Genomic DNA, 24,987 nt, shown 5'->3' with positions numbered 1-24,987 from the left:
GCTCATCAGCATACGCTGTACAGCTATTCAGTTCCCCGTGGTAGAATTTTGATTAATGTACTCACCCCTTGATGAGAACATTTTAAAGGCTTAAGGCACATGTAAAATCATGCCAATGTGTGCCCTTCCAGAAGCACTACAAAACCATGTTCAACTCAACAAAACTGGATTTCGCTGGTGTGATCAGGGTTTTTATGAAGGGGGATGTCACTGTTAGAGTCCCCTTCCATGACACCATTCACTAGTGAATTGGAGCATACTTCTGCAAGTCCCATCAGCTCTCCTGGGTGGCATGTCCACTATGCTCACAAGACTCACAGTTTCTCTTGATATTGACCACACATCAGCCTGTCTTGTGCTGATACGACAGAATATCTATGGGAAATGGGGTACTTTATAATTAACCAAATTTATTTCCCTTACTTCTGGAGTCTGATATCCGAACTGCAGGTGCCAATATCAGCAAAGGTTTTCTTTCTGCATCCTGACATGGTAGAAGGGGAGAAGACAAGGGAAAGATGGGAAGGAATGAAGGAGGTGGGAGGGAAGGAGAGAAAAGGGGAGCCAGAGTTGCTCTTTTATGAGATCCACTCAGTGATAAAAAAAAAAAAAAAAAACCCTTTCCGGGCCAGGCTTAGTGGTGCATGACTTTAACCCTAGAAAAGCCCTGGTCCAATTACAAAGAACAGAAGGCACGTAGAGGATCTGAGAGCTCCTTCCTCTGTCACATGCGTGTACACATAGGCCTTCTTTTGGGGAATATGTTTCCTAAGGAAAAACAACCTCATTTGGCTTTTTAAAAGCTGTGGCAAGTTAGACACTGTGTCACACCTCTGTAATGCCAACAGTTGGGAGGTAGGAACAGGAGAACCATCGAGGTCATCCTGGACCGTAGGACAAGTTTGGGGCTAGCCTGGGTTACATAAGATCCCATCTCAAAACCCAACCACAGCAGGATCTGGGCTTCCCGTCTTACAGTCCACACCTCTTCACTGCCTCATTTTCTCCTCTCTGATAGGTCCCTTCAGAAGCAAAACCATGGCCCCATCACAGTAAACCAACCGAGATGAGGGAGAGGTCAGACAGGGACAGATGGCTGCCAGGAGAGAAATCTCCTTATTCATTAAGCAAGGCCTTAGCCTCCCTTCAGAATTGTACTCTAGTCATCAATGATGCAGCAAGAAAGTTTTCATGGCAAGTAGATTATCTTTCTCATTAACAACCTCATTTCCAAAGGCTGTTTCTTATGAGTTTTGAGATTAAACTATCTGTGGGCTGGATCTTCAATAACCCTTACAGAGGCCCTTTCTTATCTCAGTTCCTCCGGACGATTGCAGCTATCTTGCCCTAAACTAGTGCTCTGCTCAGTGAGTACTTACTGTGTACCAAGCACTGAGCTCAGCGACGGAAGCATAGAAGGGAGTCAGGACACATAATCTGAGGGAGGAGGCAATGACCCAAGCTGCTGGTCTTGATGTCTGGGAGAATGTGAAAAGAAGTCCTTCACCCATACAGCATCCTGTATTATAATTGGTGGTTCTCAACAGGAAGATCTTTGCCCCCCAGGACCTTTGGTATAGACTAGAGACATTTTTTAGTTGTTATGGTGGGAGAGTGGATATTTTTAAGCATTGTTGAAAGTAAAATGCACCACACACACCATACCACATACACATATAATACACACACACACACACATATTAACACACTGTACCACACACATGCACACAAATCATACATACACAAACAACACACACAATATATACACTGCACACACACCAAAACATCATAATACACACACATTAATACAACATACCACATCAAAACACACAGATACCAACACACTGTACCATGCACATGCACACACACACACACACACACACACACACACACACACACACACACACAGAGAGAGAGAGAGAGAGAGAGAGAGAGAGAGAGAGAGAGAGAGAGAGAGAGAGATCTTCAGAGATAACCGAAACCTCACATACAAAGGCTTCTCTGTGAATACAAAGCAGAATGTGACTGCCTAGGAGAAATGAGCAGGAACACTGAGGAAGCCCCATCCTGAAACCCTAAGCATATGGGATCCGTGTACAGTGGAAAGAGCCCTGCCTGCTGCCCTAACCAAGCTGGCAATGGGGTGTGGGCAAGAGTGGTGAGTGGCTGACTTACAGGGAGACTGAACGCTGAGGCTTCAGAGAGAACAATCAAAAGCCTTCCAGCACCTGGCATCCAAGCAAGCCACTGGAAGCTGATGGCTCTATGAATGAATGCAGGGTCCCAGAAAAACCCAACCAGTGCTCTATCCCAACCAGGCTAAACTGCAGAATATCAGCCATGGCCTTCCCAAGGCCTGGGGCTCAGAGTTCATGGGAGAGATTCAGGACCCCACCACCACCACCACCAGGAACCTTGCCTAGCACAATCAGTATTAGATAAGATAAACACTAAGGCTCAGGACTAGCAGGGCAGAAAGGCTTTCCAAGGCCTTGGCACTTCAGTGGCCTCTTCATCATCTCCATCCCTCATGTCTTCTAATCCCACTGTAACAGTTCACGACGCCCCCAGTGATGACACTGTTGCTGTTCTGTGTCATAGTGATGCCTCACATTCTGGGTGCATCGACGCTGTGTCTCACATTACTGCACACACACCCACCATCCACAAACGAAGCAGTATCTTCTTTTTTGCCTCCATTTCACAGAAAGAAAACTACAGAGCTGAGTGACTCACCATGCCCTCACAACTGGCATGTGACAGAGTTTAAGGTGATCTCACCTGAGCTACTATCACTAAAGGTCACATCCACTGTGCCTGCCCAATGGCTTCCATACCCCTGGCCATGTACACTGGTCTCCATTATAACCCAGTGGCATACACTGGCTCTCTTTTCTCTATCAGAAAGATGTAAAGCTAACACTATTAAGACCCTAGATGTCCTCCCCAAGCTTTCATGGCAGAAAGTGTGATTTCAAACCTGAGATTTTATGCCAAGTAGCACCCAGGCCACCACAACCTTCTCTGATGGCAATCCACATATTTGCATATATTCAGCCAATGCCAACCATGTGCATACAGCAGTCTCTAAGAACAGTAGGCCCAGGGACATATGTAATTATGCTGGGGACTCTAGCCATACAGAGTGGCTGGACACAAGGTTGTGGCATGATCAGTGTGAGCTGATGGTGCCTCATTGTCTTTTACAGGTCTTTTACAGGGACAAGCCCATCTCCAAGGATGTCAGAAGCCAACACTTTAAAGGTAAAGTCCCAAGAGTTTAAAATCCCATCGAGAATCTCCCCTGCTCCCATGGTCCTGTGCCCTGCTTGTGGTCACGGGCTCCTATACACCAGGAGCTCCACTGAATGATGCTCTGAGAAATGACTGTCCAGTTCTGCTGTCATGCATGCCTCCTGGCTCTTTTATAGCCTTACCTTATTGGCAAAGAAATTGATTGTGAAAACTCATATTCTGTTCTACATCATCTGAGAAAGGCATTGTTTCAAAACTTATGGATTGCATTCAAATAAGTCATTTCTATAAGCACATGCCCTGAAAAAAAATCACAAGATAGGAATCTAATTTTAAAATGTTGATTAATGAATATGAAAATGGGCTGTAGAGCTTGAGGCAAAACAACTCAATTTGAAGACAGAAGCACAGGTACAAGTCTGAGAGGAAGTAATCAATCCCATTGATGCTGGAAGCACAAACTAAGGGCAGCTGGAGAAAGTCAGTTGGATCAGATCTTTATAGGGTCTCATTATTTTCCTGTCTTAGCATTTTCCCCTGGCCCCATTGCCTCTTACGATGTCCAGGGTAAAAGATGGCAGTCATGTGATTTACAGTCCCCAATAACTGAAGCCCACCAACTTCACCATGCATGTGCTTAATGCTGAATCCCAAAGTGTCTTATACACATCACCTTTAATAAGGAAGTGCAGCACTACAGGTCCCAATGGAAGATGGCGATGAACACACAGTAAGGTAATTTAAGAAAGTTTACTTACAAAGGAACTATTTACAGAAGTGTGCTAGCTTCCCAATGCTACAACAAAAATCTCTAAGAAATCCAACTTCAAAGGAGCAGAAGTTGCTTTTGCTTACCGTTTCAGAAATCTCAGACCACAGACCTGGTAACTGCTGCTTTGGGGCTGTGGTGAGGCAGAGCATCATGTGTATGTTAGAGAAAAATCTCATGATCTGAGGGTGGCTGGGAAGCAAGGAGAAAAGGAGGGGCTGAGTACCAATACCTGCTACAAAGGCAGGCCCCCAATGACCTAACTTCCTCCCCCAACTCCTTTCTCCTTCCTAGGGTCCCCAGAACGCCCCAGTAGTATCACAGACTGACCAAAGACTCTACCCATCAGTCTTTGGTGGACATTTAATATAGAAAGGATATAAACCATGCTGGGAACCTGGGAGGTAAATGCTCAGCTCCCCCTCTGAACCCCTGTCTGGCTTTTCAGCACAGCCTACTTGGGACCACAATGCTGAGGGCAGAGTGAAGGAAGAGAAGGATGCTCACAGCAGGAAACAGGGTGGCCAGAGGAAGGGCAACAGCCTGGGCTCAGCCTCTGCCTGCCATGAGGCCTTCAGCAAGATGTCTAACCTTCCTGAGGAGAGTATACCTCTTCAAGAGCTGCAGCAAACAGGCCTCATGCCCACTCACTTCAGCTGTGGCAGCTTGGGAGGCCCAAGCAAGCTCACATGGGCAGGAAGGGTTCTAATACCTCAGAAGGTGTTATAATCCCCAAAGTTCCTCTGCAGCCAGCTTAGCCTCACAGGTTCCTGCCTGACTCCATCAATCTCCTGAACCCAATGTGATATGGAGAAGCCATCTCCTCAATGCTTCTTAGGTCCTTTAAGAACAGCTTCTCTGCCCACTCAATGACAGCTCCATTCTATCAAGTGATTTGCTTCCGTTCTTAAAAACACTAAGGTGTATTGTGCAAAAGCCTTTTCCCTTTTCCTGACAGAGACAGGGAACAGAAGCCCAAGGGCTCACAGGTCAGGGACTGATCATTCAATGCGCACCAATCTTCGGTGACAATGGCACACTCTCCTCCTGTAATGAGACATGAGACCTGGGACAAGAAACAGCAGAGCAGCCTCGGTGGCTGCTGTCCATCTCTCTGAACACGTCACTTCTCCAACATTTCATCAATTCATAAGATCTGGAAGAGAAAAGAAAACCTTGAACAGTAGAATAGAGAAAGGAAGACAAAAACCCTAGGGAAAATAGACATAATCTAAGTTTGCCTCTGAGCTTCTTGTTAGTTCTCTTATGGAATATTAATTTCCCATAACAAAATAGCAGACCAATTCCTCAGGGAAAGAGCATGGGTGTACTTCTCAGGGATGTGCTGGTACTGTCTGTTTTATAGAGGATACTGGCTGATGTCATGGTCTGGTGGTTTGAATGAGATGTCTTGGACATTTGAGTACTAGGTCCCCAGTTGGTGGCACTGTTCTGTGAGTAGGTTTAGGAGATGTGGCCTTGCTGGAGAAAGGCAAGCTTTGACAGTTTAAAGACTCAGAGCATTTCTAGTTTCTCTCTCTCTCTCTCTCTCTCTCTCTCTCTCTCTCTCTCTCTCTCTCTCTCTCTCTCTGCTTTGTGCTTGTGATTCAAGATGTCAGCTCTCAACTAGCTGCTCCAGCCACAATATGCCTTTCACCACGAGGAACTCATCCCTCTGGAACAAAAGCCCAAATAAGCCCTTCCTTCAATGAGTTGCCTTGGTCATGGTGTTTTATCACAGCAATAGAAAAGCGACTAAGATACATGGCTATAAAGATCTAACTGCTTTGTAAAATGAGCCCCCAGCATCATCTCAGGCCATCACTGGAGACAGTAACTCAAGGACAGCAAGGCTCACTGAGGGCAGGGGAGGATTATGGGAAGCTTTTTCCATGGCAGTTACTGCCTGACCATAATCCTTCCCCACACTTCTAGCACTGATGGACCTCCAGCATCACCCTGGACACTCAGGTACTACAGACAGAGGGGAGGAAGTGAATACAGACACCCCTGTTTTTAGGATCAAGCACCCAGAGGGAAAATGCTAGGGTGATTTGTGTGCATTACAAAATTCTGTATTTTTTGATGCAAACACATATTCTCAGATAATTTATTTATTCTCACAAAATGTCACAGGAAAAAGAAACCACACCCATTGATTCAGGAACAGAGGGATTTTATGCAGATATTTTTCATCAAGTTGAGCAGTTACATTTTTATGTTAATGTATGTCTGCTGTCATTTTTCCTCCAATCATTGTCTGGAAAGCATCAAATTTCGAGACCTTATCTTCCCTCAAGGTGCAAGTTTTTCTTTTTTTTTTTTTTTTTCCTCCTGGAAATGGGCAAAAGTTTTATTTGGAGGTAAAGTTGTTACAGTACAGGCTGTGTGTGATGAACCCCCAGCAATAACCACAGATCCGGAGGACACTGCATTTCCAAGGACAGCTGTAACTTTCCAATAGACACGGCTTAGCTTCCTGGGAGAGGCAAAGCCGAGAACACACGCAGCTCAAATGCGCATCTCCTCGCCTGGGATGCAAACTAAGCTCAAACTCTAAACCAATTTTCTTTGAAGTGACATGCATACTCTCTTCAGGAATCACTTTATAAAGAAATACAATAAACCACCCAAGAAAAAGAATTATGCTCAGGCAGCTGAACGGGTAAATCCAGAAATTCAAGCATGGCTGGTTGAAAGTAGCAAACCAGATTCCACACAGTGCCCTCCGGAGGGATCATGTGAATTTGCTTTTAAAGGGACTCAGATGCTGAAGCAATCAGAGGTCACCTTGAAGTTAATCTGGCTCAAGGCCCTGGTGGCCCGTGCTGAGGTGCAGCTCAGGGTCAGCCAGCAAGTAATCAGAGCTTAGATCCGAGTAGCGTTCACCAGCTGCAGATGTTCCTTGGGTCTAAGGACATTGACCAGTGTTGGCATTCAGTCATCTGCAGCTCCCCCTGTTCTGACAGCCCACTCCTCCAAACTGTTCAGTCCAAGAGGAGAACAGGTGGGTGGTACTGCCCCCTCGTGGCTGCCGGTGGTAATGCACAACACAAGGGAACTGGATATCCCATAAACTGCACACTTAAAAATAATAAACCTTAGCTCACAGATAGGTAATAGAGAAATGAAGACTGACTCGTGTTTGTTTAGATTTAAATTTATTTCAGTTACAACCCACAGTCCAAAATCAACACAGGTATCGGTACCATGCTGGATTCAAAAACTAATGCTGTAAACAGAACATCACTCATTAATGAGACTTTTAAAAATTCATTTTTTGCTGGGCAGTGGTGGTGCATGCCTTTAATCCCAGCACTCAGGAGGCAAAGGCAGTCGGATCTCTGTGAGTTCGAGGCCAGGCTGGGCTACAGAGTGCGTTCCAGGAAAGGCTCCAAAGCTACACAGAGAAACCCTGTCTTAAAAAAATCCAAAAAAAAAAAAAAATTCTTAAGCTAGCATACAAAGAAATGGTTTTAATTGTGGTACTTTCATGCACATGTGTCTTATAGTTGTTCCTCATTATTCCCTCTCCGCCAAGCCCCTTTCCTCCCAATTCTGGCCCCCTTCCTCCCTGTAATGGCCCCTTCTGTGTTCATATCCCGTGCTAGTGATTGCTCTTTCTCCCCCTTAAGATCTCTTCTTCCTCCCTCATGGTCTCCTTCATAGTTCCATCACACACATACAGGCTCATGCACACATGCACACTCACATACACATCTGCACACACATATGCATACACAAACACTCATACATGCACTCACATGCATGCATGCACACACACATTTAAATCTAGATACTGACTGACTTGCTTTGCTTAACATGGTATCTTCCATTTCTATCCATTTATGCAAGTGACAGTATCCTGGTTTCCTTTATGGCTGAGTAAATTGTATAATAATATACAATATGTGTATATATACCACAATGTCACTTAATCTGATTCCATAATTTGGCTGTTGAGGATGCTGCCACAATGAACACAGGCACTGTTTAGGGCAAAAGTTCTTCAACCCATAAAAGAAGCCTTTTGAACATAAATCCATTCCATCATTCTCCCCTCCCCCATCTATCTCTATCTCTCCTCTCTTCTCTCCTCTCCCTCAAGCCTCTTGGGAGTTGGGGGAGGGTGGAGAATGGCCGCCATGCACTCTCTCCTCCCACTAATTTTTCTAATCCATATCCTTTATCACAATGTGGAGGAAAGGCATACACAACAAGTATACTAAAGTTCACTTGTGCATCGGTCCTCTGTGGGTTCCACGCTAGTGGATGTAGCTGTAGCTGGAGTTTTCTCTCTGGGTCCCACCAAGCCCCAGCAGTCCAACAGCCCATTTATAAAATAAACACACACATACACACACACACACACACACACACACACACACACACACGCTTATATTATTTACAAACTGTATGGCTGTGGCAGGCTTCTTGTAACTAGAGTTTTCCTGCCTGACCCATGGTCAGAACAAATCTCGCTCACCCGCCAGTCCTGCAGCCATTCAGACCCAACCAAGTAAACACAAAGAGACTTATATTGCTTACAAACTGTATGGCCATGGCAGGCTTCTTGTTATCTAGTTCTTCTATCTTAAATTAACCCATTTCTATTAGTCTATAAGTTGCCACATGGCTTGTGGCTTACCGGTATCTTAACATCGTCTCATGGCGGTGGCTGGCAGCATCTCTCTCTCTCAGCCTTCCACTTCCCAGAATTCTCCTCTCTCCTTGTCCTGCCTATACTTCCTGCCTGGCTCCTGGCCAATCAGTGTTTTATTTATTAACCAATCAGAGCAACACATTTAACATACAGAACATCCCACAGCAAGTGGGTTTAACCATAGACTGAGAGTATGTTTGAACCATTAAGTCTGTACCGAACGTGTACAAACTTTTCATTGTTATTGTTCACTCAACAATACAGTAAGCCACTACTGATAGAGCACTTGCTTTAGGAGTTATAAATAATCTAGAAATTAATTATAACAGAACCTGGGCATAGGCATACAAAAATGTTATGCTATTTTATACAAAAAGCTTAAGCATCAAAAAAAAAAAAAAGTCAGTATCCATGGGGGTCTGGCCATAAGCCATTGCCTTAGAATTCCTGGGGAATAGTGATGGGGGATCAAAGCTGGACAAGGGCTACCTGGAAGTAGGCTGATCTCATAACCTCTTAGCCACTAGCATTAAGCACCTGATGTGTACTCAGCTCACAAGCTGCTGAGTGAGGCCCAAGTCCCACAGCTCTCTCTCCAGCCAGAGGATTGATTTCTGAATGAGGGGAAACATCCACACTGATGATACCAGCTGTGCCAGGAGGACTCTACTTCCAAACTCACTGTGTGCCAAGGTTCTCCATGCCAGGGAGCCATACAAGGCCACAGGAGTCCATAGTGTGTTGAATTCTGTACTAGGAACTGAGGTAACTAAGAAAATCATACTAATTCCCACTGGGAGAAGTCATGTGTCTCCCAGGAGAGTCTCAGGAGCAAGGGACATAAAACTGAGATGTGGGACAGTGAACTTGGGGACAGAAAACAGCATTTTTGATGCTTAGAAGCCACAGTGTGGCTGGTTATACACTGGATTTTGGGACAGTTGGTCCTGGATTCAAATCCTAACTGTACTACTCTCAGCTAGAAGACCTAAAACTAACTCAGGGACCTAAGCTGAATTTCTCACATCAACAATACTATGTGACAAGGCATTTGAGGAAGGTTTCAGAGGAAACAACCAATGGTAAACCCACAGCACTGTGATGATGTGGATCCTCCCCTTATTAGTGCTGATCTGCACTAATCATCCTGGATCCCTGCCCCTTATACATTCCCCTGACTCCTTCTGCAGGCTAAAACCGTCACCTATCTACCTAGTTTGGGTTTTAGCATGCAAGTAAATCTGTTATGGGTGAATTGATTAAAAAGTGAGCCAGAGGCCTCAGTCACAGAGAACACGGTTCACAACTTATCATTCCCCCACAGCAAACATGTGGCACCATGCTGGACACATAGTGGTCATGTGGAAAATATTTATGAGATTCCTTCTATGACTTGACCTGTGTTAACACTGTATAGATAAACACCCTCACACTGACTAGTGTCACACGACCACCCAGGGATGATCCAGTACCTCACAGTCTCCTTAGGTGGGGACCAGAAAAGGGGCAACTCAAGAAGTTCTGATAATTTCTGTCTGTGCTTCCAAATTCAGCTGCATCTTGTCCCTTCACTGGAGCCTCACATCTCAACTGTGGAAACAGAAATCCGTGTTCTCTAGCGTTTTGTGACTCCACACCACCCCTGCCTAGCCTTTGTCCATCACTTCACCCTGCCTGCCCATTCTTCTTCATCCAGACACACCCAAGGCAGCAGGAAACACCCCCCTCCAGGCTTGGGCTGGAGGAATTGTTCCATCTCACTTTCCCCACTGGTCCCAACCTGAAAGCTGTTGAAATGCTTGTTCCTACATGTGGTACCTTCTGATTTTATCCAAGGGGATGTGAGAGCCAATAGGTTCCTGCAACAACCTTGGCTTTGCCTAACATGATCCTTTCCCACTGCTTCCCCAAGGCTGGCTTCAGTAATTTATTGCTGCAATTAATTTCTGAAGGTTATGATGGACTTGAAGATGCTTCTCCAACAGGCCCCTGCCAAGTGGATATTACTAGCCACTGGGATTGTTTAAGTCGCTTCTCTAGGCTCCTCTGTAATTAATCATCAAGACACAAAATGCTAATGGTCATAAAAGCCTTAGATACAATAAATTTTGTGGTTGAGGCCAAGTTTTATCTTGTTTTTTTTTTTTTCCAAGTCCATTTCTGTAATTATAGAACACGACACAGATGCTCTGTTTCTGGGAGTGTTTGCATTTGTATACTCCAGGGGTAACTAGTACCACTTGGGCTCAGCACAAATTGGATGGAAGCTTTGGTCAGGGGTTCTCAACCTTCCTAATGCTGCAATCCTTTAACACAGTTAGTTCCTCATGTTGTGGTGACCCCCCAACCATAAAATTATTTCATTGCTACTTCATAACTGTAATTATGCTACTGTTATGAATTGTAACATGAATATCTGATATGCAGGCTATATGATATGTGGCCCCTGTGAAAGGATTGCTCCACCCCCAAAGGATCGAGACCCACAGGTTGAGAACCACTGGCTTAGGTGAAAACTAAATATTACTTTATTTACTCCTCAAACCCCAAGGAACTAGATTTCACAGTCTGCATTTTAACTTTTAAGTCACCGAGGCTGCTCAGTAAGTGACAGGCTGACACTTGAGTGACTTCACAGGTCCCATTTGTGGCCACTCTGCTTTGTGTCTTCTATCAAGGAACAAAGTCTTGGCTCCTATGAGTCGTGTTTTCTCGTCTTTTAAAAAATCACAGATAAGGCAAGAAGAAGCCCGGAGAGGCCAAGCAGTTTGTGTTGATAGTAACAGCAAAACTCAATCACAAGCCTTGGGAGATGTCAAACAGTCAAGTATCCGAAGAGGAGAATTCAAGAGGAGAAAATATGCAACTGAGGTCACTATATGTATTACTGATGGACAGATATAATACACACTTATAAAGTAACAGTGAGAGATAAAATATCCCTTATCCCAACTTCATAGAGCCAGGTGTTTTTGTTTCATTGTTTTAAGGGTCTTGCTGTGTAGCCCAGCTTCCCCTGAGCTCATTCTGCAACCCAGGCTGGCCTCAAACTTAAGGTCCTCCTGCCTCCCACTCCTGAGTGTTGGGATGACAGGCATGAGCGACCACATCCCGCTCTGATTGGCTTTTGCCAAGCTCTTGCATCCACAGCTAAATCACATCTTCCAGGGTATAACGACATGAAACATTTCTTAGCTAAGCTGAAAACTAGTTTTCTAGACACGTGTTTCCTTAGGCCCACTCTTCAGAACGTAATGCCTACGAACATTATACAACTGTAAGTAGGGTATGCTCGGTTAACACTTTCTCTAAAACTTTCTTAAGTCCGGACAAATGGCAACACAGTAAGTTCTCTGATTCTGCAACATTTTACTTAGTGGAAGGAAATACTCCCAGCATGCCTGTCTTCAAGTACAAGAGTGCTCATGAGCATAGAATTGGAAGAGCTGTCATTTCATAGCATGGGAAATAACCTCAGTGGGACTTACAATAGCACACTCACAGGAAGCGAGGTGTTGGTGTTCCTCATCTTTGTTTTGATATGACTTAACTGTACAATTCTATAATGTATTTTTAACGATGTCTATATTTAACAACCAGCTTACAAAATCCTTGCCCATTTAACAACCAGGTCTTACAGTGTAGTACAAGCCGCTCCTGCACATTTCAAACAGACCTATGAAACATCCTCTTCTCCAAGAAGCACAGCTTCAACGTCACATAACACTGTATCCTTAGATTCTTCAGGATTTGGCCCTAAAATAGTCAAGTCCAGGTCCGTTAGCTTCCACAGCTGTGCTCCACTTCCTCCCCGTGTCGCCTCTCCAGATGTAAGCCCCTGGCTAGTGATGGGAGCACTAAACATTGAAAAGGGCTGGGCCAGTCTCTCTCGGCAGATGGTGCTGATTACAGTACTGGCCACCAGAGGGCAGACATGCCAGTCACCTCCCAGTGAAAAGCCTCCTCCTCTTGCTAGGAGGGCAAAAGTCTTCAAGGTAGACCCGGTGGGTCCTCTGGTCTGACGGACAGGAAACTCTTCCCAGCATTGGAGAACATCTGGGCTTTGTCAGGAAAGTAACAAAACATCCCCTCTCTAATGTCCCATTGCACAGTAGAAACGAAGTGTTCATTAGAAGCTATGCCTCAAAGACTTAACAAATAATAATTTTTAAAAACAGGAAACACGCCTTGACATGCTCTAATTCATGTATCCCACATATAAATGCTGGGTAAGTATAAGAAATCACCCATTCCGCCGGGCGGTGGTGGCACACGCCTTTAATCCCAGCACTCGGGAGGCAGAGCCAGGCGGATCTCTGTGAGTTCAAGGCCAGCCTGGGCTACCAAGTGAGTCCCAGGAAAGGCGCAAAGCTACACAGAGAAAAACCAAAAAAAAAAAAAAAAAAAAAAAAAAAGAAAAGAAAAGAAATCACCCATTCCCCAGTCCAGGAGTTTGTTCCATTACTACTTACTGACCCCATAGTGGATAACAAGAGTCAAGGTCAGGCTGGGGGTGTGGTTGGGTGGGCAGAATGCTGACTTAGCATGACTCAAAGTCCTGAGTTTGGTCTGTGCACTGCTAAAAACAAATTTTAAAAGTCAGTCTGAAAAAAAAAAAAAGATTCCACTCCAAATCTTCTCCGAGTCTTTTTTTTCCATTATTGCAAATACCTGACCTGTTAGCGCTTTGTTAAACAAGGCTCCCTAATGGAAGACAAAGAACCTTGCTGGATTTTAGTCTAATTGCCACCAAAGCTGACAGCTATGTGATGAGTTACTTCACCCGTGTGGTCCTGTTTGCTTACCCTGAAGGTCACCCAGACCACTTCCCTTGTGAAATGTTGATGTCTAAACCAGTAGCATGGGGAGGCCCTCGGCATGGATGGTTTGTTAGCATACACGTCTGTTGTGGCTGACAGAGTGTAGGGCTGTCCAGGCCTTTGGTTTTTCTATGCCACATAGGGCAAAGAAAATTTCATTGTCTAGAGCTGCATAGGAAACCCGTGTTCAACCTGCAGCTCATGGCTTGTGGATGCTTACTTACATTTACATCGCCTAACACTGCAACCCAACAAGCTATCCCGAGCCACAGGCAGCCCCAGGCCACAAACTGGATAACTGTAGTTTGTTGCTATTGTTGCTAGAATTACTACTAAAATTTTAAGAAAGGAGAGAGAGTACTAAGCAATGCTAGAGAAAGACCAACATTTTAATAGCAACTCAGGATACACAGACAGGGTGTCAGAAAGATTAGCCATGTTTACCACAAAAGACCCTCACCAGCTTCCTGGTGTGAGTGAGGAATGATGCTACAAGCATGAGCGCCCCATCTAGAGTGGCATTACAAGGTGTGGGGGCAGTGCCCACCGTTGGTGAGAACCCAAGTTGGCACAGCCATCTGGGAAACCAGTTTAGTATTTCCTCTAGAACCTAAAATTAGAACCAGCCTGCGACTCAGGAATCCCACTTGTAGTATCCATCAAGGCCATTGAAATTAGGATCCTGAAGAGGTGTCTCCACTCCGAGTCCCAAGCATTATCCACAAAGCAAAGCATGGGAGAAATCTGTCTGTACAGAGCAGCCTGGGTAAAGAGGCGGTATACATAGATTAATTGGAGTTTTATTCGGCCCCACAAGAAGGAAAGCCTACCATCTGTGACCACGTGGATGGGCCTGGAGGACATCATGCTGGGTGAAACAAGACACATCCAGATGAAACTCTACATGCTGTCACTGAGAGGAACTTGAAATAACAAAACTCATGGTAGCAGGAAGCACAAGGTGGTTTCCAGGAGCAACAAGATGGATGGTGAGAGGGTGAGGTTCAGAGGTCCTTGAGAGTCACACCACTCACAGTGACATCTGCTTGTGGGGTGTTAAATTTCCCCACATCTCAGACTCTTCATTTCCATTAGCCAGGGTGAGAATACAATAAGATCCCCCAAACTTAACTGTTCAGCATCAGGCCGGGTAACTGTTGAGATCCCAATAAGCATCATGATCAATGTCATCAATCTTGTTAAATATAGGAGTGGTTTCCATAGAAGGATATGTAAGAGTATTTGATGATATTTCCCACGGGGTTCACTGTTTTTTCCATCTTATATTTTAGGATTCAAATACACAGAGGTGAACAAGGTGAGTGAAAAATGTTAAAATGTACTTGTTACTCTTTGAAGTATGCCCTAGGGTTTCAGTCATCATTTTCCATTTCCATTTGTAAATCAAAACATTCCTAACCACTGGCTCTGCCCAAGAACAGTGAATTTAACTCCTGGTTCTCTTTCCTTTTGCAGATTCCTGTGCCACCTCCACGGTAAGACATTTAAAATCCTATTTGTGAGACCAGAGTGATGGTTCAGAGGTCAAGAGCACTGACTGTTCTTGCAGGGGAACCAGGTTCGATTCCCAGCACCCACATGGTGGCTCACAACCACCTGTGACTTCAATCCCAAGGGATCTGATGCCTCCACGGGCCCTGTGCACGGGCACACGGTGCACAGACAACACACAGTCAAGGCACTCAGACGCATAAAATAAATTTTTAAAATGTATTTTCTTGTCACAAACTTGAAGGGTTTGTGCCAGCTCCTGCAAAAGAGAAACACACACACATTTGGCCACCCAGCCTCCACTCACTGGCATCATCAGACAGTCCCGCTGCTGTCAGCACCCCTCTCTCTGGCACTTATCTTTCTTAGTGTTGATGTTTGAAACAAGTCACGTCTGCTGTTTACATTTACTTATTTGTGGTGGCTAGTGTGACATGGGGAGGCCAGAGGGCAATGTATGGGAGCTGATTCTCTATTTCCACTCTGTGGGTCCTGGGGATCAAACATGGGTCTTGAGCCTTGACATCAAGCACCTTTACCTGCTGAGCCATCTTACCAGCCCAAGACCAAGCTGGTCAAGTATGCATGTAGCAGGCAATGTTATAGAGCCTAACAATAGCCCACAACCTTCTAATTACCATGAAGTTATCCATCCCCCAAATCCATTTCTAGCAACATATCTCTATACTTGCTATTCCTTCTTCCCAGAATCTCGCTGCCTAATTATCAACATGGTATGTTCCTTTCTTTAACAAAAAAAAAAAAAAATCAAAAAACAAAATCAGACAGAGCGTGTTGTAGGTACATCTAGCTGCCCAGAGTCATGAGGTCAAGACAGACCCAACATAGAAATCAGTAGGTCAATAATCAACCAGAAATTTGAATTTTCATAAATAAATTGACTTATAATTTAAGGACTTATAATGTATAAACATACGTTCATGTAAGTCCATATGTTTATATATCACATATAGTACTGCTGATTATTGCTATATTTATACACACACAGAGGTGAGAGCTGCGGACTGGGCCACCGGGGCTCTGAGTGGGTTGGAGAATGCCTTTGCTCTACTGAGACCAATGTGTCCCTCAGCCAAGCACGTCAATCACTTCACTCCTGACTCCTCCCTTGCATGGAGTGGGGGCTTCCTGAGCCCAGGACTATGTCTATTTGATTTCCTTTTGTACCTCCAGCATCCACCAAACCACATGATCCACTTTGTGAGAAAAGGGGTGAAACTGGCTTTTATTGACTTGCAAACATTTTCATGATCCTTGCGGGGGAGTGTTTGAAACTCAGGTCATCCAGTGTGGAATAAGCAGGAGGTCATTATTCTCTTTTTCCCAGGCCTCCTGTAGTCCAAATGGGTGGCATATTGGAAAGCATATGACACTTGTAGGAAATTTTTGCACACGCTACAGAATGCTGAGTATCAGAGCACAGTCCTCTGGAAGAGTGAGGATGCTAAGACTTGAAGACACCTAGAATGATCCAGGCTGCAGACAGCGTCCTCCACACTTGAGCTTCAAACCCACAGCAGAGGAGGGGAGGGAGGGGGCCAGAATGAATTCACTGTCTGAGAAAGGCATGACTAAAGACCTCCTCAGTCCTTACACATGTGACTCTTCCCACAGGCCTGCCATCACCCTCCCCAAGAAGTATCAACCCTTACCTCCGGCACCACCAGAGATCAGTGCACACTTTCCTCCAAGAAATATCATTCCAGAAGTCCAGAGGGGGCTCAGGTGAGACACTTACCACTATCATGGTGAAATGACCAGTAGAAGGGGCGGCTAGTGGGAGGGAGAGGAGAGAAACCAAACAGATCCCCTCTATGATTTCCACACTACTGGGTGGTGGGGACAGGAGGGAGTATGCCTAGAGGGAAAATGGACTTAGGAACCTGTATATGACTCTTCATGTCAAACACAACTCTGTACAAAAAGAAAAGTCATTGACAGAACTGTTTTCTTAAGACCTGAACTAGTCATCACAGAAAATAGGAAATGCCAGGAGAAAATCAGGGAATCAGTTTTGGGTCTAGAAAACACCAGAAGCAACCCAGGACATTCCCCTTGCCAGCTTCCAGACATCTAGCCTGGAGGGCATACCCAAGCTTAAACACCCCTTTGCCCAAAACACCACTGCCTAGCTGACAAACGGATTTTCCAGCCCTCCATCAGCAAGGGGAGTGTATGCTGACACTAATCACAAATGTGTCGGGAATGTTCTTTCAAGATAGAGGATTTCCAAAAGTCCCTTATTTTGGAAGGGAAGATGGAGTGTGCCTCTCCTTCCCCTGGCTCAGGATAAATGAGGCTTTCTCGTGGAAGGCTTGAGTCAGCAGGTTGCTGATACAGGGGCATGACTAGGTAGAATGGTGCCTTGGGAATACTGAAATTCAAGCCATTTTGAGCATCTGTGAAAAACCTTCTTGTTTCTGGTTCTGATAGAGATATTAGATGACTACAATTCTGAGTCTCCCCCTTAACCTGGACTGTCTACTCATCCTCTTTTTCCTCTATAGACCCACACAAACTCCTTAGCAAAGCACCCTCTCTCATCTGGACAGTCCTCTCCATCTGTCCCCATGTCCCTTAGCCTAGCACCTGGAAAAGAACACAGATCTCCTCAGTAACTCCAAAATTCTGGGTAGAAATTCTGCTTCTTATGACCCAGCACTATTTGTATAAGCTTGGGAGTTAGAGTCTGGCTGGAGGAAGTGGGGTGTTGGCAGGCAGGCACTGGAGGTTACAGGTTTAGGGCAGCTGTTCTCAACTGTAGGTGAGTTTATTCTTGCTCTGGATGGGGACAGTCCATGATATCTAGAGAAACTTGGAGTTGGGACCACTTGGAGGAGAGGCAGGGAGGCTGCATGGCATTCCACAGTGGGCAGCAGAGCCCATCACAAAGGGCAATGGATCATGCCCTAGGATGTCCAGCAACATACTGTGTAGACCTTTCCTGAAGCCAAGGACAGGTAAAAGAAGGGTACTGTGCTGCCTCCCATACACCCCATAGGCTAATGTGAGAACTGATTCCCATGAAGCGCTCAACAGCACAGATTAAAATTATGGCAATGAACCATAACATGGAATAGATTTTATTTTTAATCTGTCTGCCCTTGGCATTCGCTCTTCCTATAGTATACCAAGACTCTAGCCAGCCACATCCACTCAAAAGGGAAAGTTTAACCAGTTTCAGTGTTCACGTTTCTTGGCACAGTGCCTGATATGGACAGCAGCAGATGTTGACTAAGTAAGTAGTTGAGAAGTTGCAGCAGCTTCCAAAGATACCCATTGTATTAGTTACTTTTCTGTTGCTGGGATGAAAGATCATGACCAAAAAAGACTTTTTTCAACTTTTTTTTTTAAGATATTATTATATCACTCATCATTTCTCTTTTCCCTCCAAACCCTCTCATGTACCCTTCCTCTGTTTCAAATGCATGGCTATTTTATTAACTGTTGTTACATTCACATATGCATATGAAATATACCCTGCTCAGTTTGTAAATGTTACTTGTATGTACATTTTTTCTGGGCTGACCATTTGGTTTTGGGTAACTAGTTGCTGTGGTCTTCCCTGGGGAAGACTATTTCTCCCACTCCCAGAATTTCTTAGTTTCCTACAGCTCTTTGGGTAGGGTTGAAGCCATGTACTCTCCTCCTCTGCCCCCACCCCATCCACTTTGTTCTATCTATTGTTGTTGTCCTTACTCAGATTATGTTTAAGAAGTCATGTCAGTGGAACTTTATGGGTGTAACTTCTGACATTCCTAGGAGACACAATCTCACAAACTCTCTGATCCTCTGGCTCTCACAGTCTTTCTGTCCCCTCTTCCTCAATGTTCCCTGAGCCTTAGGTGAGGGATTTTTCTGTAGATGTAGTCACTGGGACTGGGCTTCTCAACTCTACATTGGTTGTGGTTTTCTGTAGTGGTCTCTGTCTGTTGCAATGAGACATTTCCTCAGTAAAGGATGAGGATTACAAGTATCTATGGGCAGAAGGACAAATGTTTGGAAGGCATTAGGGATTATGCTGATTTAGAAAAATGACAGTAGTTGGCTTTCCTCCCAGATCCATTAGCTCACTAGTCTTGGGTGGTTGGCTGAGTTTCTAGTGTAGATATGGTTTCCTTCTTGCTTACTGGGTCTTAAGTCCAACTATAGAACTGTTGGTTACCACCAAGATATGTGTGCCATTACTGCACCCTTAGGGTTATTATGCCATGGTGGTCATTGATGTGGTCCATAAGCATTATAGCTGGGTAGGACTGTTGGTTGCTTCTCTCTTTTGGAAGCTTGCATGGTGCCTTCTCACACCATGAAAGCTAGTCCTCAGGGAGGAAGTATTCAGGTCAGTGCCAGCTCAAGAGCCTCTGGGCTCTGTATCTGAAGTTCATGGTGTCTTCAGCAACAGGAACTTCCTTTCCACCTTTGAGGGTCAACAGAGGGCAATAGCAGCAGCCTGTAATATTTTAGAAGCCTCTTGAACAACCCTGACCAACAACTCAAAAGACAGTTTCTCATGCCTGGTGTTGGGGGTTTTATTAGATGGTTTTTGGCTCTTGGAGGGGGCATTGTCATCCCAGATGAGAAAATTTTATTTAAACTACATGTGAATTTTTATATGCTGATTTACATGCATTATAAATATTTTTAGGTAGCTAGTTAATAGTATTAGTCCTTATTATTTTTTTAGATATCTTTACTGTTATTTTTCCTTTCTCCCTCCATCATGCTCTGGTTTCCAATGTCTGGGATAATGCCCTTGATTTCTGGAGAGTCCCTCTGCAGTGGGTCATATCAGTCTCTGTACTAAGTCTCTTGGTCATGGAGGTTTGATACATTTTTAACATATTGGATTATTTCATTAAGAGTTTCCTGAAGCTAAAGAGATGGATTAGCAGTTAAGAGCTCATACCTAAAAACTTATACTGTTCTCGTAGGGGATCCAAGTTCATTTCCCAGCACTACATGGTGGCTCACAGTCATCTGTAAACTCCAGTTCCAGAGAACCTAATGCCATCTTCTGGCCTCTGGGGGCTTCCTACATTCATGTGATGTACATAAATTCATGCAAAATACTCATACATAAAAAAAAATTAGTCATCTTTTTTAAAAAGAATTTTCTAAGTGGAAAATTTTATGTTTCCAGTTGTGATATTGTCACTTTCTTGGGTCCCATGGATTTCTGGGGTCCCTGAGAACATAATTTATATTCACTTCATTATGTTTAGACGTGATAAGACCTGGGCAAGATCTTTCCATCACAAACAGCTCCAAAGAACAATTACGTGTGATGTCATTGACTCCTGCCAGCAGAGCTGAAAAGGATGATTTTTTTCCAAGATTGAGAACAGGTGCCCAGGCCAGCAGATGGCACATAGTCTCAGTAAATGTTACATCCATAAATCACCATAGTTCAGAAAGCAAACCAGGTGGGCACCTTGATGATGTGCACGCAGGCAAAGTCCCAGAGGAAACTGGGGACACAGGCATGAACAAGAGGGTTTTACTACAGGAAAAGAGCAGCGCTCTCAAATTCACTTCCTTCCAGGCCCTCTTGAGTAGCCAGACAGCATTACTGGTGATTCAGGTCACACATAAACAGTGAGGCCACTGCTGTGTAAACTGAGTCCTGAAGCTCTGAGCATCAGGAAGGACTACACAAGATGCCCTGCCTCTCTTTCTAGCAGCTTCTCTGTAAGGCACTTGGGAAGAGGTGCCCAAAGGTGGAGGCTGTGAGTTCTGGCTCCTAGGGTACCAATTGCAGGCAATGTAGTGTGGCCTCGACCACTGCCTTTGCTCAGTGTGGACGGTAGGTGTGGTTCCAGCTATTGTCTGTCAGGCCCCCATTTGTCTCTCCCAGCTCTACCACACTCTCTTTGACAGCTAAGTCTTGACTTCACAAAACAATGCTGGGTGGGAGCCCTTCAGTGAAGGACGATGTTATTTAGGATCTTGTCAACAACCAAACACTAGAGGAGAACTTGGCATTGTGAGAAACACTGACTGGATATTTTCAACAATTAATGTTACGAAACTGACAATATCCATGCACATTTTTTTTTTTGCTCAACTTATTTTTTTTCCAATTAAAATAATTTTTCTCAAAAGACAGACTTACATCCTTTCCATAAACAACTGCAATGCAAGCTGTTTCAACCAAAACTTTGAACCCAGAAAAATGTCTTTCTGTTACAAAGGAAGACAGCGCATGTTGAATAGGCATTTGGGACTTTCTAATCCACATAGGCAGACCCTCCCCCTTGACATAACCTTAAGGAAAACTCAAAGGGGAATAACTTTATGGCTGTGGATCCACTGATATTTTCATTCAACTGTCCACACACCAAACAGCATCATATTGAGTATTAATCAACGTTTTCTGTGTTCTGCCTGCACCCAGGCCCCGTGTGGTCTTTTTATGTGTGCTCTGGGGATTGAACCAAGGCCTTTGAACGTGCCAAGAAAGCACTGCATGTTTCCAGCCCCTTGTGGAGGCTTCTATGTGTATTTACTCAGGCAAGGCACACCATGTGGAAAGCAGTATTATTGCACCCCGTAATATGGAGAGCACAGAAATGCAGTGCTTGTTGTACCGTGATGTGTCAGTCAAACTGAAGTGAATTCAATGGGCTGGGGCTTGGGGTGGAGCCAAAACATCATTTAAATGAAGCAGCTCATATTTAGGTCATGAAACACCTGGGTGACTAGCTGGAGCTTTCTCTTTTCTACCAACCACACTGGGATCACATCTGTTCAAGGAATCCAGTTCACCAAAAAGTATGTTGTGATAATTTCGGAAGTGAAAGAAATCTTTATAAATATCAAAAAAAAAAAAGCATGAACCTTTAAAAAAAAAGAAAATATGAGTTTCAGAGATATACCAATTCACATTTATGAATGGAAACTAAGGATATGAAAGTATAAATTGTTGTTATTATATATTTTATTATATATACATATTATTAATAAATATTGTTATCGTATGTATTATTATTATAGTTTTATAAGACATTGCCATTAGGAGAAACTGGGCGGAAAAAACTCGGCATCTCTCTGAATCATGTTAGACCACACTAGGCACCCTACATCGATCTCAGGATAGATTGAAATCAAGTGTGACCATCAGAGTGTCCACAGATGTGAAGCACTGTCTTATTCTAAACAAATTCATGTATGTTTTTTTTTTTCAGTAGAACTTTCAACAACCTTCTTCCTTACCATCTAAATTTGGGGTTTAGGGAGGAAATTTAGTTTATCAAGGGTGGCAGAGTCCATAGATGACACAGCAAGGATTCTAATGGATAGGTCCATTCAAAATTAAGCCAAAAACTAAACAATATTCAAGAAAGTCCACATTTGTAGAAAATAGCAGTGTCTTTAAAATTATACTATGCACCTGTTATATGGGGGACAAATGTTAGAGCTTTTCCTATGCAGTTTGTGGCCACTTTTAATTGACAAGCTTGGGCAGCTAGAGCATGGGCAAGTATGTATCCCGATACCAGAGTGCCCACCTGCTCTATCCAGAAAGGACTTAGAAAGTGCTGGGGTTCTGCTTGAAAATTCAATTTATTAACATTAAAGATCCCAAAGCTGACCCATCCTGGAGCCCCATTCACCTTTTGAGGTACATCAGTGATTTATACATTGAGGACTTTATCTAACAGGACAGCCACTCCACCTGTCCAACAAATATAACTGAAGTCAAGCCAGAGAGCGTACGGAATCTTAGAGAGCAAGATTTGCTTATACACTCAGTGAAATCTTCTTAAATATTTGAAAAGCCTTTGTAAATTGAACGTATTTGATTTTTGAATACTGTTCATGCTGACTGTGCAGGTTCAAATCCGAGCAAACCAAACTTCCTTTCACCCTTTTTGTAGATCTAATAAAGTCAATATGGAAATATGGAAAAGTTCAGCAACTCCCACCCCGTTCATACTCTTCACAGAGCTAATGCCATGAGTACTGTAACTTAAAACTACAATTCTAAAAATCACCTCTACAATTTTAAGATGCATTTTTCTCATTGATTGTGTGTGTGTGTGTGTGTGTGTGTGTGTGTGTGTGTGTGTGCATCACTTGCATTCAGATTCCTGCAGAATCATCAGATGAGAACTCCTGGAACTGGAGTTACAGGCAGCTGTGAGTCACCCAATGCTTGTGGGTGCTGGGAACCAAATTTGAGCCTTCGGGAAGAGCAGCAAACACTCTTAACCACTGTACATTCTCTCCAGCCTCAGCTTCTGCATTAAAAAACAAATCATTATACGGGGTCACATAAATCCATTTGCATGCAAGTATATGATGTACTTTGCACACATCACATCTTAAATTAAGTCAGCCCGACCGCATCTTTGACATGCCAGAATCCCAAGCATTGAAAACACTGAGATTAACCTCAGTTTAACCACAAAATAATTAAGAGTATGGTATCAGTTCTACTTCATTATCCCCACTCATATCTCTTATTTTTCATGTGCCCATCCCACCGGGACCGGGTATGACATTAAGACTGAGGAAGCTGCTTTTAGACTCAGTCTTGTGTAGCCCAGGCTGGCCCTGACAGCTATGTTTCCTGCGTTTGCCACCTCAGTATTGGGATTTTAGGCCTGAACTACATGCCTGGTGTATGTGGTACTAGGGAGCAAACAGAAGACACTCTAGGCAATCAGTCCACGTACCCACTAAGTGGCCTCACTGGTCCCTGCTTTCCCTTGTTGACTATTATGGGTAATGTAGCTATGAACTGTGTTATGCAAGTGTTTGGCTTTAATTCTTTTGGATGTAACCTAAGCATACCATACTCCAAAGCCAGGGAGTGCCATAGACTTAAGACACTCAGGCTGCCTGATCTATCCACCTCCAAAGGTCTAGATTCACAGCTTTCTCACTGAGATTGGCAGTGCCATCCTAACCTCCCAGCACTCTCTCTTCTTTTCACTCACACACTCAGGTAGGTGGGCAATACACCCTCACCCCCACTTCCTCTCTGGCTTGCTCACCAGTCTGCCCACAATATGCCATTCTTACCCACTGGATGGTTCTTCGAATAACCCCCCAGGATGAATGCTTTTGTCATTCTGCGAGAACAAATAAAAGTTAGAGGTTTGGAGCCCCATTCAATTTGTGAGATATATCAGTGATTTATACAATGTTGAGGGCTTTATCTAACAGGACAACCACCATTGTTCTACAAACATAAATGAAATCAAGCAAGAGAGTGTAAGGAATCTTAGAGAGCAAGATTTGCTTACAGACTCAGTTAAATCCACTTAAATATTTGAAATGCTTTTGTAAAATGCTGACCATGCAGGTTCAAACCCCAGCAAGCTAAACTTTTCTCCTGCTCAGGAGATAAAGTGCTTGAAACACAGCATGAGGATCTGAGTTCAGATCCCCAGCACCTGCATACGAGGCCTGCTCTGTCAGCAGATAGGCCTACAACCCCAGCACTGGGGAGAGAGACCAGAGACGAGCAGATTCCCTATAGCTCACAGGCCTACCCATCTAGCAGAACCAATGAGAGCCCCTGAACCAGGTGTTTATTCTTTTGGGAGGGGGGAGCACCAACCAGCTCCCAAATCATGACACAGAGACTTATTAGTTATGAATGCTCCGCCTAGCTCGGGCTCATTTCTGGCTAGCTCTTTAACTTAAATTAACCTGTTTCTCTTCATCTACCTTTTGCCTCGAGGCTTTTTGCCCTTTTTTTTTCATTCTGTATATCTTCCTTCCACTGCTTCTCATGTCTGGCTGGCAGTGGCTGCTTAACTTGTTGCCCAGGCAGGTCCCTCTCTTTCTTCCTCCTTTTCTTCTCCTTCTCTTGAGCCTAGAGTTCTCCTCCTATTTATTTCCTTGCCAGCCCCACCTACCCTTTCTCTACCTAGCTATTGGCCATTCAGCCCTTTTTTCTTCCCCCCGGAGCTGAGGATCGAACCCAGGGCCTTGCA

At 44.2% G+C, this 24,987-nt stretch overlaps 1 protein-coding gene across 1 annotated transcript in view; it reads left to right on the top strand.

Moving 5' to 3' along the window:
- Positions 1-24,987, top strand: part of Clnk (cytokine dependent hematopoietic cell linker) — a 222,377-nt gene that overhangs the window by 159,289 nt on the left and 38,101 nt on the right. Inside the window, exons 8-11 of the mRNA XM_059275808.1 lie at positions 3,210-3,264; positions 14,800-14,825; positions 14,984-15,003; positions 16,655-16,765. Coding sequence (XP_059131791.1) covers positions 3,210-3,264; positions 14,800-14,825; positions 14,984-15,003; positions 16,655-16,765 — 212 coding nt within the window. The remainder of the gene's footprint in view (positions 1-3,209; positions 3,265-14,799; positions 14,826-14,983; positions 15,004-16,654; positions 16,766-24,987) is intronic.

Source organism: Peromyscus eremicus, chromosome 10, assembly GCF_949786415.1.
Source record: "Peromyscus eremicus chromosome 10, PerEre_H2_v1, whole genome shotgun sequence".
Taxonomy (NCBI): Eukaryota; Metazoa; Chordata; class Mammalia; order Rodentia; family Cricetidae; genus Peromyscus; species Peromyscus eremicus.
This window is presented reverse-complemented; position numbering and strand designations above follow the sequence as displayed.